The 15,832-nt window shown below is 35.7% G+C and overlaps 1 protein-coding gene across 3 annotated transcripts; it reads right to left on the bottom strand.

The window, feature by feature from the left end:
- Nucleotides 1-4,095: 4,095 nt before the first annotated feature.
- rxylt1 (ribitol xylosyltransferase 1) lies at nt 4,096-15,358 on the bottom strand. Of its 3 annotated transcripts, none has more exons than XM_041258058.1 (6): nt 13,706-13,793; nt 12,073-12,175; nt 10,137-10,216; nt 8,436-8,750; nt 7,303-7,473; nt 4,096-5,246 (listed from the first exon to the last, which is right to left on the bottom strand). In XM_041258058.1, exons 2-6 carry the CDS (start codon nt 12,112-12,114, stop codon nt 4,835-4,837), a joined length of 1,020 nt encoding a protein of 339 aa, XP_041113992.1. In that variant the 5' UTR covers nt 12,115-12,175; nt 13,706-13,793; the 3' UTR covers nt 4,096-4,834. The 3 variants fall into 3 exon arrangements, with proteins under 3 accessions (XP_041113992.1, XP_041113993.1, XP_041113991.1); XM_041258057.1 differs by lacking the exon at nt 10,137-10,216 and adding an exon at nt 15,195-15,358 and having other exon boundaries at nt 4,097-5,246; nt 13,706-13,915; XM_041258059.1 differs by lacking the exon at nt 13,706-13,793 and having other exon boundaries at nt 10,137-10,254; nt 12,073-12,151.
- Nucleotides 15,359-15,832: the final 474 nt, after the last annotated feature.

Below are 15,832 nucleotides of genomic sequence, written 5' to 3'. Positions count from 1 at the left end.
ATTTGTTGTGCCTGTTGAAAGCTGCTGCTGCACTGGTATCTTGAGAAGCAGGATAGCCGGGCTCTGATCTAGACTGCAGGGGGGCACACGGATGATGTTTACAGGTTTCAGTGTTAGTGGCCGAGGAATGCATGGGCCATCGAAATTTAGCAGTATGCGTTTTGGATGGACAGCTATTTTAAACGTGTTCGTGCTGTAGCCGTGACAGAACTTACAACACAATGAAAACTGTTTGGGTTATAGTAAGACGCCATATTTTTGTGTGTTTCTAGTTTCCATAATTGAAAATATGTGTCTGTATTAGGTTAATTTCTCTTGTTGTAAATATGAAATATGTGTTAAAAAAAAAAAAAAAAAAACATACAGCCAGGTCGCGTGAGACATAAAGGTATAGCCTGCCACCTAGTGGTAGTGTATTACATATGCATACACACATACAGAGGAACATAAGAAAGTTTACAAACGAGAGGAGGCCATTCGGCCCATTTTGCTCATTTGGTTGTTAGTAGCTTATTGATCACAGAATTTCATCAAGCAGCTTCTTGAAGGATCCCAGGGTGTCAGCTTCAACAACATTACTGGGGAGTTGATTCCAGACTTTTTTCTCTGTGTAATAAAGTGCCTCCTATTTTCTGTTCTGAATGCCTCTTTGTTTAATCTTCATCTGTGACACCTGGTCCTTGTTTCTTTGTTCAGGTCAAAAAAGCCCCCTGGGTCAACACTGTCAATACCTTTTAGAATTTTGAATGCTTGAATTAGGTCACCGCGTAGTCTTCTTTGTTCAAGACTGAATAGATTCAATTCTTTTAGCCTGTCTGCATATGACATGCCTTTTAAACCTGGAATAATTCTGGTCGCTCTTCTTTGCACTCTTTCTAGAGCAGCAATATCCTTTTTGTAGCGAGGTGACCAGAACTGAACACAATATTCAAGATGCGGTCTTACTAGTGCATTGTACAGTTTTAACATTACTTCCCTTGATTTAAATTCAACACTTTTCACAATATATCTGATCATCTTGTTGGCCTTTTTTATAGCTTCCCCACATTGTCTAGATGAAGACATTTCTGAGTCAACAAAAACTCCTGTCTTTTTCATAGATTCCTTCTTCAATTTCAGTATCTCCCATATGATATTTATAATGCACATTTTTATTTCCTGCGTGCAGCACCTTACACTTTTCTCTATTAAATGTCATTTGCCATGTGTCTACCCAGTTCTGAATCTTGGCTAGATCATTTTGAATGGCTTTTGCTGCTACAACAGTGTTTGCCACTCCTCCTATTTTTGTGTCATCTGCAAATTTAACAAGTTTGCTTACTATACCAGAATCTAAATCATTAATGTAGATTAGGAATAGCAGAAGACCTAATACTGATCCCTGTGGTACTCCACTGGTTACCACACTCCATTCTGAAGTTTCTCCTCTAATCAGTACTTTCTGTTTTCTACATGTTAACCACTCCCTATTCCATCTATATGTGTTTCCTTGAATCCCAACTGTGTTCAGTTTGAGAACTAATCTTTTATGCAGGACTTGGTCAAAAGCTTTCTGGAAATCTAAATTAACCATGTCATATGCTTTGCAATTATCCATTATCGATGTTGCATCCTCAAAAAAAAAAAAAAAATCAAGCAGGTTAGTTAGACACGATCTCCCTTTCCTAAAACCATGTTGACTGTCTCCCAGGACCCTGTTACCATATAGGTAATTTTCCATTTTGGATTTTATTATAGTTTGCATATAATAGAAGTCAGGCTTATTGGTCTGTAGTTACCTGGTTCAGTTTTGCTTCCCTTTTTGTGGATCGGTATTACGTTTGCAATTTTCCAGTCTGTCGGTACAACCCCTGTGTTAAGAGACTGTTGCATGACCTTGGTTAGCGGTTTGTAAATAACTTCTTTCATTTCTTTGAGTACTATTGGGAGGATCTCATCTGGCCCAGGGGATTTGTTTATTTTAAGACCTCCTAGTCATACATACATACATACATACATAACTGTACCTACCAATAAACTATGAGATTCCAATTGATATAACTGTATTTTTCTTTTGTGTTTCTTGCAATACTATGAGGTAATGAATACAATATTTCTGTTACACTGAAGTCAGCCAAGGATTCAAAATTAATGCAGAATTCCAAATTGTGTTTTAATTAGATTAAAATTATTAATGGTGGGAGTTTAAAATGAGACGATAAATTAACCAGTTAATGTGCCGTTGATGACCCCTAGTGGTTATTTTCATATTGGCTTCGTTAGAAAAAGGAGGCTTTCAAATTTAATTCAGACGGTGTCAACCTGCATTCAGAATTCAAAACAAAACAAACAAACAAACAAACAAAAGGTTTTTGCGCGATTTTCTGGGATCTGATGCATTTTAATAGGACATATACGCTGGTAAGCGTGTGTTTTCTACATCACACAACTGTGGGTGTAAATAAAACCCGACTTACCAAACTCAACATTCATCTATTCTGTTTGGCCTGTAGTTGGTCACGGTTTGTGACACAAATGGTATGCACGTATTTATAGGTTAACTCTGTACATCACTATGACATCGCTTTCGTTTTCGGAAGGAGAAACAACATGCTCTTACTCATGGGGGGGAGGGGTGGGGTAAGTGCTGAGTCAACTAGAGGAGTATATTTCAGTTAAGAAAAAGATCTTACACAGCACTGATATACTTCTTTGATAATTCTGCAAGAACATGTTTTAGAAGAGGCCCTGTGAGATTATATATTATATATATATATATTATAGTATATATATATATATATATATTATATATCATATTATTATATATATATATATATATGAGAGAGAGAGAGAGAGAGAGAGAGAGAGAGAGAGAGAACAAAATACGTGCAAAGGTGATATTACCCAGTTAAGGTTGGAAAATGTGAAATTGGCATTCAGTCTGCTTTTCAGCATTCCTTATCTTGGCGAATTATAGGAGACACAAGGTGAGCAGCTCCTGTAGCCACTCTTAAGTCTCCCCGTACTATGTTGTACAAGCTCCTCCAGCAGAAACTAAAGGCACTTTTCGCTTTGACCTGACTTTAAAACTACCTATCGTTTCGAGATACTGAAAAATAACTCCTTCATTTTTTTTACAAATAATTCTATCTGATACAAGAATCCCCTGTGATTGTCCCCCAAGGATGCTTTGTTATTGTTCACACACTCAAGTTTTAACTTGATTCAATAACGAGTGAAACAAAAACAAAAATGTTCCACACTATTCATCCAGTAGTGTTAGAGCTCCCTCTGCTGAGCTAAAACAAGAACTCCAGTAGATCTATGAAAAGATCGTATACTGTAGTGGCTGCAATCATTACACCGTGCAACAACATTTTTTTTTTTTTTTTTTTTTTTTTTTGTTCCTGGGTAGTAAGTGTTATTTCCTAATTGCTTATGCCTCAAAAGTATAGAAAATGGCTATTATTCCCCACAAACTTTGCTTTTGTGACCAGGACAGTGATATTTCACAATATCACTATTTCCAATGGGAAAACGGGCAAATGTGTGTCATTTTGTCCACATAAAGTCAGAAAAAAACAACATATGAATCCAAATTAACATGTATTTATACTAAAGTAATACAAAAATGACTACAAAAGATTTAGAAGCGAGTAGTTTTTCGAGATTTACGATTATACTGTATTTACATCAAAGTGTAGTATCCGATTATTTTAAGTGAAATAGATCTGTGAAAATGATCTGTATCATTGGTATGTTCGATGACACCTCAGGCCTTATCATCACCCCAGGCATGGCCCGTCATATCATCACCCAGGCATGGCCCGTCATGGGCAGTTATATATATAATATATAATAATCTAATAATATAATATACTATATATATATATATATTATATTATCTCTATATATAATATATTATATATATAATATGCATATTTGATTCACTTTTAATTTGTAACTTTTAAAACAGTTGTTTGTGTATCCCTCATTTTTTGGCATTTCTTTTGTGTAAATTATTCTGATCTGCAGTTTAAATACTGAACTTCTTTTCAATAACCCGCAGGACAAAGAACAATTGAATTCAGTTTATTTCAACCAAGTCTAATGATTTTTAATCTTAACACAAGGTTTTAATAGCATGAGACGAAATATTGTATTAAACATTGATAATCTTGAGAACACAAAGCACTAAACAGACAATGAGTATTTAGAACACACCATTTTAATGCAAAGTGCTGTTTCTCAGTTAGACCCCATTTTATAGACAGTATACAAGCTGTCTATACAATAGCAGATGAAACCTCTTCTGTGTTGTTTCTCACGAGTGTTGCTACCACAGGTTGGACTTGGTAATGTTTTCTATATTACATATGTTTGTGTGTTTGTAGTTTATTTGCACTGCTAGGTGAATGCAATTAGCTTCTTAAGCTTCAAGCTAAGATATACTTTTTTGCTTGAGGCATTTATTATCCACAGAATAATACAGTACCAATCATTTTTTGTTTACGACGCTCTACATTTCACTATTTCATTTAAGGATATCTTGGCATTTATCCTGCTTTTAAAGATTTTCAAAACTCTGAAACAAAAACAAAACATAATAAATGAGAGAGAGAGAGAGAGAGCGAGAGAGAGAGAGAGAGAAAATGTAATTGCAGCACTTTCTGTTCATTGGCACATTTTTCATTAACTTTAGACTTCCTTGTCAAATGTACAACAGGACAGAATGGTGAAAAACAGAATTAGCACTGTGAAAAAAACGATTAACTTTTCAATAGCGTTTGTAATAGAGTGCAAGTAATCCAATTATTACAGTAAAAGGTAGCTTTTTAATATCCAGACATATCTATCAACCACTTTTAAAGAAAGTATTTTCTATGGCATCTGTTAATTGTTCCTTTAGATCCAGTTTGAAACGACTATACCACGCCACCAGTTTTTTTCTTCTTTCATGTTTTTCTAGCAATGTCATTTGTATCTCCTTTTCTAGCACAGCAGGTAGTTCTCCCCAGTCTTTAACAAATATAAATGGTGCCCCCATTGCTTTTAGCAATTGTAAAGGAGCACTGTGGGCTACAGATGAATTTCCGCAATTCCCAGGGGTCATGATATCTTCCACAACAGGGACAGAGCCATACGAGCAGGCTTCATAAATCCTGTAGCATTCTGTGTTTACTCCAACAGGACACAGGGTGACATCACTCTGCAGCAAAGCCTCTTGATACTTTCTTAAACTGTCTCCTGTCTCACGTGGAAGCCACCTGGAAAAAGAAAACAAATTCACGTGATACATGTTCAGATTTTCAGTTTTTTTCCTCATTTTTTCAGCTTGCAAAAACAGAAATTCTAGATTTTCTAATTAATCAAAAAAAAAAAAAAAAAAAAATTCCAAACTTGATTGTAGCCTTTATCACTTGGGCTTCTTTGAAAATTTGTATGTTATTAACAATGGGGGAAAAAAAACTAACCAACTAACTATTCTTCCAAAAAAAAAAAAAAAAAAAAAACTACCACTTTATTGAATCAACTGTTTTATTTGATCAAAATGATGGTATACAATCGGTCGTCAAAACATTTACTTTCTCAATTAAAAGGCTTTTCTGAAAGATGCTACAGAAATCCAAGTGGGTTAGAAAAAATACAGTGGAACGTGGCATATCTGACCTTCACACAACCGCCCTGATAAATAAATAAATAAATATCACGGCGCTGGCAGCAAATGCAGCTTCCGCAATGGAAACAGAAAGAAAGCGTTATAGCAATCTGCCTTTTGGTACGTTCTCCTTTAAGAGAGGCGAGCTGTGTGCGTGGGTCAGTGAGCTGCACGTAGCAATGATCTTTCAATACGCCAGTCGAGAAAACTTTTTTTTGTGCAATGTGTTTATATGATGGAGCGCACGCTTGCAGATGTTGGCAGCGTGTTGTAGCTTTTAAATGCATATGAATTAAACAAAGCAAGCTTCATATACAAAATGATTACCGACTGTTTGTTTAAAATAGCCGAAGCAATACTCAAACCGAGCTACTTATCCGCTGTTGGTAATATCTAGAAAGAGCACAAAGTACAGTGACAGAGATATTAAGAAAACAGAACCTGGGAGGCAGGGACTTCTACAGTTATGAAAGAAGCCATCAGTTGCAGGTTACTGTACGATTTACCGTTTGTTTTGTAATTCTTTTTTTTTTTTTTTTTAAAGCTTTGCGTGGAGATGGCTTATAGCAAACCGCACAGCAACACTGTGTAGTTGTAGCCTAATTAATCTTGTTTACGTTTGCTTACTTTTAAAGCAAAAAATGTCCCCATGTTTACAGCAGTTTGCTTGTTGTTTTTGTTCACTAACCTATTTACGGATGTGTAAATGCTTTTTCTATAGATGTTTGCAAATATGACTCTTTCACATATCTGCCTATACCCCAGTCCACAGAGGGTCAGATATGCAACATTGTACTAACAAATTATTATTTTTAAATGATAACATTTCACAAAAGTACTCTTTGCACAAAGTCCAGCACAGGCATTTTCCAGTGATCAGGTAACACAATAAACCGATGCAAGTGATGCAAATCAAGTGACACAGTTATGTCTGATGATCCAGAATTGATCAAATCAAAGGCAAAATACCACTAAATGTTCCCAAGAGAGATTCTGATGTTTTTTTTATTAACTTTTTTGTAACCCACTTGTATTTTTGTAGCATCTTTCATAAAGCATTTTAACTGAGAAAGCAAATATTTTGATGACCGATTGTATACCATCATCTTGATCACTCTGATTGTGCAAGCAGCAGAAAAAAAAAAAATACAAATGATTGTGAAACCCCAGGAAATAAGCTACACAATGGACGTTTCTAGTCTGTGACTGTTTTTAAATAACTGAAACGTGTAGCTAAAACAGTTTTTGAAGATGCATTACTTTTTATTATTAGCTGCTAGATAGCGTCTGTGGGGTACCAGAATTCAATTTTCAATAGGCAAGCTGCATTTCACATTTACAATTACAGATACCCTGAAATATACAGTACCAGAGTTAACTTGAAAATGGGAAGAAGGATTAACCTCTAACACTTCCTACACACTCAGAAGCTTGGAATGGAATAATCTATATCACTGTCACTTTTTTGTGCATCCATTAAATTACAGATACAGTAAATCATCACTAAGGTTCCCCGACACCCAAAGAGAGTTGGAAAAAATGTTTATGTGGCTATGGTTCTATGTGAAAGTCTGGATTGGATTGTCTGGATAATAAAATATGAATACAATCCTCTTGCACTGATTTTCTTTTCAGTTTAGTTTTACTAACAGAAATGGACATACTTGTCTCTGACAGTAGTGATGCAATGCTTGTCAAGCTCTTTGCGTCTCAAAACCTCCATTAGTGTCACTCTGGAAGAGTTCATGTAGACAGTTCCCAAGAAATTGCACAGATACGGTCTTCTTGAATTCAGCATCTCACTTCTGGGGGTTACAACTGGAAACCGTCTGTACCTGTGACAAAGACATGAAACAATCTCAGTATTCATAATTATATAAACTAAACTCTCGTGATCCCAACTGTTTCTTATTTAAACGATTAAATGATTACAACTTTTTTGAGCAGATTCTTATTTGTAACTTGCCCCTTTTTGTAGGGACTCCATATTTATACATCTGATCATTTTAGTCTGACACAAGTGTTTTAGTACAACTCCTAATAGAATAACTGGTTAAAACCCTGGGCTCCCGAGTGGTGCATCCGGTAAAGGATGCCCCATATAGCTTGGACATCACAGGCTATTCTATTGCCAACCGTGGATGGGAGTTCCCAGAGGGTGGCGCACAACTGGCCGAGCGCCACCCGGGGGGGGGGGGGGGGGGGGGGCCAGGGGGTCCTCGGCTCATCGTGCACCAGCGACCCCTGTAGTCTGGCGGGGGGGCCTACGGGCTTGCCTGTAAGCTGCCTAGAGCTGCTTTGTCCTCCAACGCTGTAGCTCCGAGGTGGCTGCAAGGTAAGTCTGCAGTGTAAAAAGAAGCGGTTGGCTGACGGCACACGCTTCGGAGGACAGCGTGTGTTCATCTTCGCCGCTCCCAAGTCAGCGCAGGGGTGGTAGCGGTGAGCTGAGCTTAAATAATAATTGGACATTCTAAATTAGGAGAAAATAATAAAAAATAATTGCCGATTACTAAATTAAAAAAAAAAAAACCCATAAAAAAACAAAAACCCTAACAGAATCATCCACACATTGTAACCTAATATTGCATTCTCTTAGTTGCTCAACCTAACACAACACCTGCTGCTATGTGATCAAAATGAAGGTACACAAACATGACCACATTAATTTCATTGTACATGTGAAATGTTTTGTTCGATTTTAATTAATTGTACCGCTTAAAATCAGTTCATCAAAAAAAGAAAAAAAAAGCTAAACTTCAGAAGCCAGAGAAATAAACCACTTTGTTTTTAAACTTACGTTGCCACTCCAAGTGGCCACTGGTACACATCTTTTTCATTGACCCAGGGGCTATCATAGACCAAGAAAAGTAAGTCAACAAATCCTCCATGCTTTCTGAGGTATGGTTCAATCCAGTTGTTATTGCACTGCTCATTACCCAAGAGCACCACTGCCACGTGAAGAACTTGGTGTGCCTGCACTAGTGTTTGTACGTGCTGCAACCACTGGGTGGCATAAGAGATCTTCTGTTCCTCTCTTCCATTCAGCACCAGAAGGACACTATCTGTATCCAGAGGTATGTGTCCTGGCACAACTGCAGGGCCTGTGTAAAAACTGTGAGATAAAACATGTTAGTGTTAGCACTACACAGTGGAAATGTCATTTGCAAACAGGAAAATTTTAAACAAGTTTCATTGTTTACAAAAATAAAAACAATGTGGTATGTCCCATCATGCGTGTAATGTTCCTATCTAAAAAAAGGTTGGCGATCACTGTATAGAGGGTTAACCCTTAAAGAAATGGACAACAGTAAATTTCCTTTTTCCACTGTAATACTTCATTACACTTATCTATAAGCGAAGCAGCCCAGTGTCCGGTAGACCACATCACAAAACATTCACAAGATTCAACACACTCTCTGCTTGAGAACAGTGGCAGGGGTGTTCATATCAGGATTTAGAGTGGGCTTGGTAAGTTAAGGTAACTATGAATTTTCTAAATGCTTTTCCAGCTGTAAAATAGTATCTAGTTGATGACATTAGTCCTTCCTTTGTCTACACTATGTGTATGTGGGAGAAACTGTTTATTAAATAAACTGAAGAGGTGCGCATGAGAAGAACATCTTGTAACAAAAAACTAACCAGCCAAGCTGAGTGTGTCCTGTTTCAATAGATTAATCAAATCAATATATATAAACTTTTGACACTAGTACTTTTTGTTACATTTTTCACTAAATAAAGCTTTAGTGGTTACAGGACATTTGAACTTAAACTTTGAACAATATATCAATATACAGTGTTTGTAAATGGTCTTTATATGTTTTTAGAGTACCAATTTCACTTTTCAAAAAAAAAGTCATATAAAAAATCAAATGCCATTTATTTAATCAAAACGGTTTTCAATTAAAATGGGGTGGATGGGCTAAATATATTTTTTTAACTACACTAAACATTCACAAGGTCAAAACAATGGTTTACTTGTACCAGTACTTAAGGATATCGTTACTCGACACTGATTAATGTTGGTTACAGGCCTATGTAAACAATGCAATTTAAATTAGTTACAGTTCCTGGAGCTTAAAAAAGAGCACCTGGACAGCTTTCCACAGTCTAAGCCACAATTATTATACTAAACTGGCATACAGACATTCATCAACCTCTGCTAGACCCAAGCTTTATTACTATGGTTTTCTGTCAGGTCTTATAAAATTGTTAACTGATTGGATAACGGTCATTTTGTTCACTCTCCACATTCCCAAAACTGTTGGTCGTTACTCCATTTTTAAAAACATTTTTTTTAGAATTACTACCCTTTTTGAACACATAAGATTTGTGAGTGTCAGATTGGCAGGACAAAATGAGAACACATAAAGACAGGCTAAATTACATGAATGAATTCCATACGTTACTGAAAATTACAACATCTACCGATTGTATGTAAAAACTGTACACCAATCACATAAACTATATAAGGGTAATGTAATAATTTCTCATCACTTACCATGTCAGGCTGAACTTTTTATTACAACTAACTACAGCTATAGGGGGTCCAGTGTCCACTGCAGCAGTCTGTGTAGCTACCTGCATCACAGGCACACAGATCTAGAGTAACTTTAAGGCTGTATTATATTAAAAAAGAAAACTGCTTAGATTAATGCAGATTTTGACTTTCAAGATGAATAAGGTTTGTCACATTAGGGCAATGATTTTGCATTCAGTAAATACATTTATGTACTGTAAATAATAAAGTGCAATATGAACTTCTCTTCAGGGACAAATACCTTATTATATCATTTTCTACATTTTTGTTTGTCTCCATTGCATCATGCTTTACTGGTACTTTGCTCAAAATGATGTTTAACACCAACTACTGTATAAGCCTTTTTTAGAAATAAAGCCAAATAAACAATTATGTTATTAACATGCTTCTCCTGCCACGTTTAGAGTTCAGACAAAACTACAGTGTCACGAAAAAAGAAGATCATCCATCACATCTATCCCCAGACTGATACTCTCCAGAACTTTGTTGTAACACAGTTAAATCACATAAGCAGTTCTCTAAATACAAGTAAACATTTTTGAAATATGTACAAAAACAAATGAACATTCAACTCCTTAAATCAACAGATTCTGACTCTCTGAAAAAACATAACCATTTGTGTGACGCATGTGCATACAGGAGGCTCTTAAACCCAGAAATAACTTTGTCTGCTCATACAGTGCATGCTAATGCTTTGAGGAACAAAACGTTTCCAATGCATTTTATTTATGTGCCCAGTGTGTTCTTTTGGTAATGATATGTATACAAGTGGTGATATTAGTGGTCCTTTTTTTGCAAAGTTTAAAGCAAAGGCTACATTAGAACACTTAATTAATCTTAACAAGAGTGTCACAGTAGGAGGTTAAGAAACCTTTTTTCCCCTTTTAGAAACAACAAATTAAAAAGAAAGCTGCTCCAAGAAATAAATCTGGTTTTGTGCAGAGCTTCAGCCCTTACTTTTAAAAGTGTACTTACTGTATACTGCACATTAACTGAAGACAATGAAAACTGAACAACCCAGATTGCCTTTCATTTTTCAATGTCAGAGATAATACTTGCTGAAATGCTATGGCTCTCCAGGATTTGCTGACTTCTATAGCTCTCATACAGTGTACTTTACTACTGACAGTCTCAGTACAGTACTTCAAAACTTACTGATCATACATTCTTGTTGACGTTGACAAACAAAGTGTTCTGGCTGGAGAACATATTGCCCCTATTTAACAGGACCACAAATTTATGCAAATTATTGCTTAGCTTTCTTTTGCTTTGGACAATAATTAATAACTGAAGATGTGAAACTCAACCGAGACACTAAATAGCCCTTGAACAGTAACATCATGGTTATAACATGTTGTTTTATAAGAGAATGACTAACTTGCTACTTACTATTGAGTAATGTATTGTTTACATGACACTCATTTTTAAAATACTGCAGGCCTTTAAATGTTATTTGCAAGACATGGAGAGCAGTGAGAATGAATTTGATTACATATTAAAGTTAATAACATGGGATCATCATTCGATAACAGCTATCATGCTAGCAGCCCACTGATCACTAAACGGAACACTGAAGACAGTTGTTTTTGTCATTTTTTCCAATCACAATGTAACAATGTCAGGCTTCAATTGTACCACGTTAGATGAGGGAGTTCATCTTCAACAAAATGTATTAGAAATGAGGCTGAACAAGGCAAAGAAAAGAGGAACAGAGAAAAGAGCGTCTTTGAAAAATATACATTTAACTAAATGTATTTTAACCAAACTTCTGGAACCCGTTTCAGCTGATTTTAATTTGCTCTTCTCTTTGTGTAGTAGTTATGAAACTCTTCATAAGCAAATATGCATACAGTACAATGCTGAAACAGAATAGGAAGTGTACAACTACCAACAATACCTGAAATGTAATTTCCCTGAACGCAATTCCCCTTCTCTCCATTGTGCTGCTGCATCAGCTGGCTCAAGCTGTCCTTCTAGAATATGTTCCCAGAGATAAAGTCCTATAAAATCACATCGCAAGAAAAGACAGTAACAGCATAACATGTATAGCACTTTGAATATCAAACACATAATTGGTATCCATAATATTTAAAATCTAACTACTTCAACCAGACACAATTTTAGACAAAATTACAACCAAAGGAAGTTCTTAATTTCAAAAACTCAGTACTTCAAATAAACCCCAAAAATAAAAAAACGATACCCAGATGTTAAAGTATTAAATATGCTATAAAGTTTAGAAAAGATTAATAAAATCAGAATTTTTAAGTCAGATTATAATAGGCCAAAAAAACAGAAAATAAAAACAAAATAATGACACCCATCTGCAGCCCTTATACATGTACATTTACAGTGTTCATATGCTTTTCCCACAGTTACGACTCTACATTTACCATAGTTTACCATGGTTTCTCATATTTTTTTAATATCCTTTACCACACCCCTCCGTTCTTTATCATGACAACTACAGAACACTTATTACCCTCTACCCATTTGTATAATCCCAGGAACCAGCCAGAGGAAATGGGTCAGTGATATGTTAAAATAAAATCATAAACGACGAGTGCAAAGGCTATTGTATTTGTGTTTATAATAAACTCGTATCCATCAATATGCCAATAATCCTAACAGGAAGTGGCCTTAAAAAGACTGAAGAATATCAGCAGCTCATGTCAAGCACCTTTTTTTTTTTTTTTTTTAAGGTTCCTTTTTGCCCACACAACACTTTGACCACCCACTCGGGAGGAAGACTGAAATAAGAAAGCAACACACTTTGATTCCACGACGGAGGAGGAGAATGCAATCAGAGTTTCTAGGTACAGTTCCTGACTTTACTCATGATTCAATCCCATCACAAGAGTCACTGTGCAGTTCAAAACAGATCAGGCCTTTGAAGAAAAGTTTAAGTTCGTCTTTACTGTTTACACCCAGCATGTAATCCAGTGTTTCGGGATAGATGTAAAACCAAGGTCCTATTGTAAGTGACTCTGCAGCAGCAGTTGTGATGCATAGTTCACCACCTAGTCTCTAAGTGGCTTTGGATAAAAGCGTCCGCTAAATGATTACTGAATTAATAAAAGTGTAGTTAGTGGCGTTACAGAAGAGGCAAACAATAAGTAAAACAATCTGTTCTGCATGTCTAAAGTAGTAAAGGCGTACTGTATGACAATTTAAAAGCAGTCTTTACTTGACCATTTTTCTGACTACAGATTGAAAAATCCCTAATTCTTAATGCAAGTAACAGATTGGCTGGGATGTACCTGCCTGTTTAATCTTAAACGCACCCTTTCATTTTTAAATCTATTTCCACAGTATTTTTGTTATACTTAGTAATGTTAATAAGTGGCTTAAGAAACAGGTTCAATATACAGTTAAAGGGTGGTATTTTAATTCACTACAGTTTTAGATTAATAAAATAGACCCCATGAGTGTGTGTAACTTAAATCAAAAGACAAAAGAAATCACAGAAAGACAGTAAAAGAAAAGACACAATTAACAAGGCCAGAATGAAAAACATTTAATAGACCTACCAATAGCAGCCTTTCCCCAGATCTGTACTTTGTGTACTTTGGGTCTATTTTGGGCAATTCGCTCTTGTACTTTAACACTGACTTTGTGCTTCTGTTGTAAAGCAATAGTGTCTAACTTGTCATCCTCTTCCCATGGATTCCAGTCACCCCTCTCGTCTGACTGAGCCAGGTCTTTTCCATGACCTAGCTTTAAAGGCTGAAGCGTGCTCACTACAAAACAAACAGAAAATCAGGCTATATTTAAAATACCAGGATATTTTAAAACACATTTTTTAATCTTACTTAATTCTGCGTAACTGTCAAATACAATATTTTTTTACGATCCAGAGGGTCACAAATTGCAAATCCGACTTTTTCACATATCCGCCTATACCCCAGTCCACAGGGGGTCGGATATGCGACGTTGTACTGTACATAGTTTTCACAGTGCTCCCCCACTGTGAAAACCCCTGCGTGATGATTGAAAAAAAAAAAAATAAATAAAATAAAATAATAATAATAATAATAATAATAATAATAATAATAATAATAATAATAATAAACAAAACCAGGACTGGATAAAAGGCGGGTGCAAGAAGTATGGTTATATGCTTTGGGCAAACTTAACAGTGCAACAAGTGATCTTGATTTTTAAAGTATACCCAATTCAATAAAACAGTACCTTTATTAAGTGTTTCTTAACTTATTTTTCTATAACCAATGATTTATGACGTGTTCTTTTTAATCCTTCAACACTGAACCAAAACATAAAATAACATGTAATATTACTACTAATATACACAACATTCACATTCTTCTCACTGCTTATGACATAATATAGTAATTTAATTTCATTCATATTATGGAATATGTCACCCTTGAGTTCGAGCGGACGAATCTCAGTGCACAACGTTGACAATGCAGAACTGTACAGAATGTGTAGCACTCAATAATCAATAACCAATCAATCTATTTTATATAGCGCATTTCATACTGGACCACCATCACAATGCGCTTTACTAGATGCAGTAACAAGAAAATCTATAATACAGAGAAATGCATAATACACTGTACAATAATGTCAGGACACCTTCAATCGCATTTATTCGGGAAAGCAGGGAGAAAGGTGAACTAAGAATTGCGACTAGTAGTTCTGCCCAGTTGCATAACAAAATGCCATGCACAGACTATATCGGCAAAATAGTAATGACCATTTCGAATTTGTTTATTCTGATTCTAAAAACAAACGCATAAATAAAAGTAAAACAATACTGTTTGCAGTTGTACAGTGTCATTGTACATTTTACAATTGATGTAATGCTTATTTTGAATTTACGAAACACTTACAGTTGGTACAATTTAGTAATGGAGTATTAATTCACCGACAGTCTGTAAAGGTGTAAATATTGTTCTGTGTCAGTTGATTAAAACACACACATCGACTTGGATAGAATCAAACTACAATTACATTTAGTGACAAAATTGGTACGGTATGAGGTTATTTTCTTACCAGTGACCCTGTGGACTCGAGAAACTGTTGCTCTCTTGAAAAAGACGTTATAAGCAGCGTAAAGAGAAAAGACTAAATACACTAAAACGATAAAAGAACAGATTCTTCTGCAACTGAATTTCATACTTTCTTACTACCATCCTGCAGCCACTGTTTACGTTCCTACAAACGTACATACGTATAAAAGGTCCTCGCAGGAGCGCATTCTATAACCAGTTACAGCTGTCTAACAATTGCCTGACGGGAAAGCAAGAAGAAATGGTTTAATAAGAATACAAATTGAATAGGACAATACTGAAATTTCATAACTTCGTTATGAAAATGTATTCTCACACGTGTACCTTATTGACGGGGCATTGTCTAGGCTTTGTTTTATATTTTTTAAACGTTTTATTTAATCAAAAAATTAGCAACCCTTCAAAAAAAATACAAGCAGATTGGATAAAGGAGGACAAGTGTTGGTTGATTTAAAGAGCATAGAAGCAACTTTTCACTTCCAGACTTCACATGGGAGGATTGCATTGTGAAATTAGTATGACAGACACTTCTTAGTGTAAATTTAAAGATTAAGTAGCTTCAAATGTTTTTTTTTTTTTACTTGACTGGCACAGGTATATGTAACATAGGCTACAGCAGCC

Source organism: Polyodon spathula, chromosome 8, assembly GCF_017654505.1.
Source record: "Polyodon spathula isolate WHYD16114869_AA chromosome 8, ASM1765450v1, whole genome shotgun sequence".
Lineage (NCBI taxonomy): Eukaryota > Metazoa > Chordata > Actinopteri > Acipenseriformes > Polyodontidae > Polyodon > Polyodon spathula.
This window is presented reverse-complemented; position numbering and strand designations above follow the sequence as displayed.

Bases quoted from the DNA above. Each gene is read 5' to 3' on its own strand.
- rxylt1 (XM_041258057.1), bottom strand. From the start codon at position 15,318: ATGAAATTCAGTTGCAGAAGAATCTGTTCTTTTATCGTTTTAGTGTAT. The intron at 8,751-12,072 runs GTATTGTTGGTA...TTTATCTCACAG, and splicing joins TCAGGGAAATTACATTTCAG to TTTTTACACAGGCCCTGCAG. The intron at 7,474-8,435 runs GTAAGTTTAAAA...TCTTTGTCACAG, and splicing joins TGGCCACTTGGAGTGGCAAC to GTACAGACGGTTTCCAGTTG.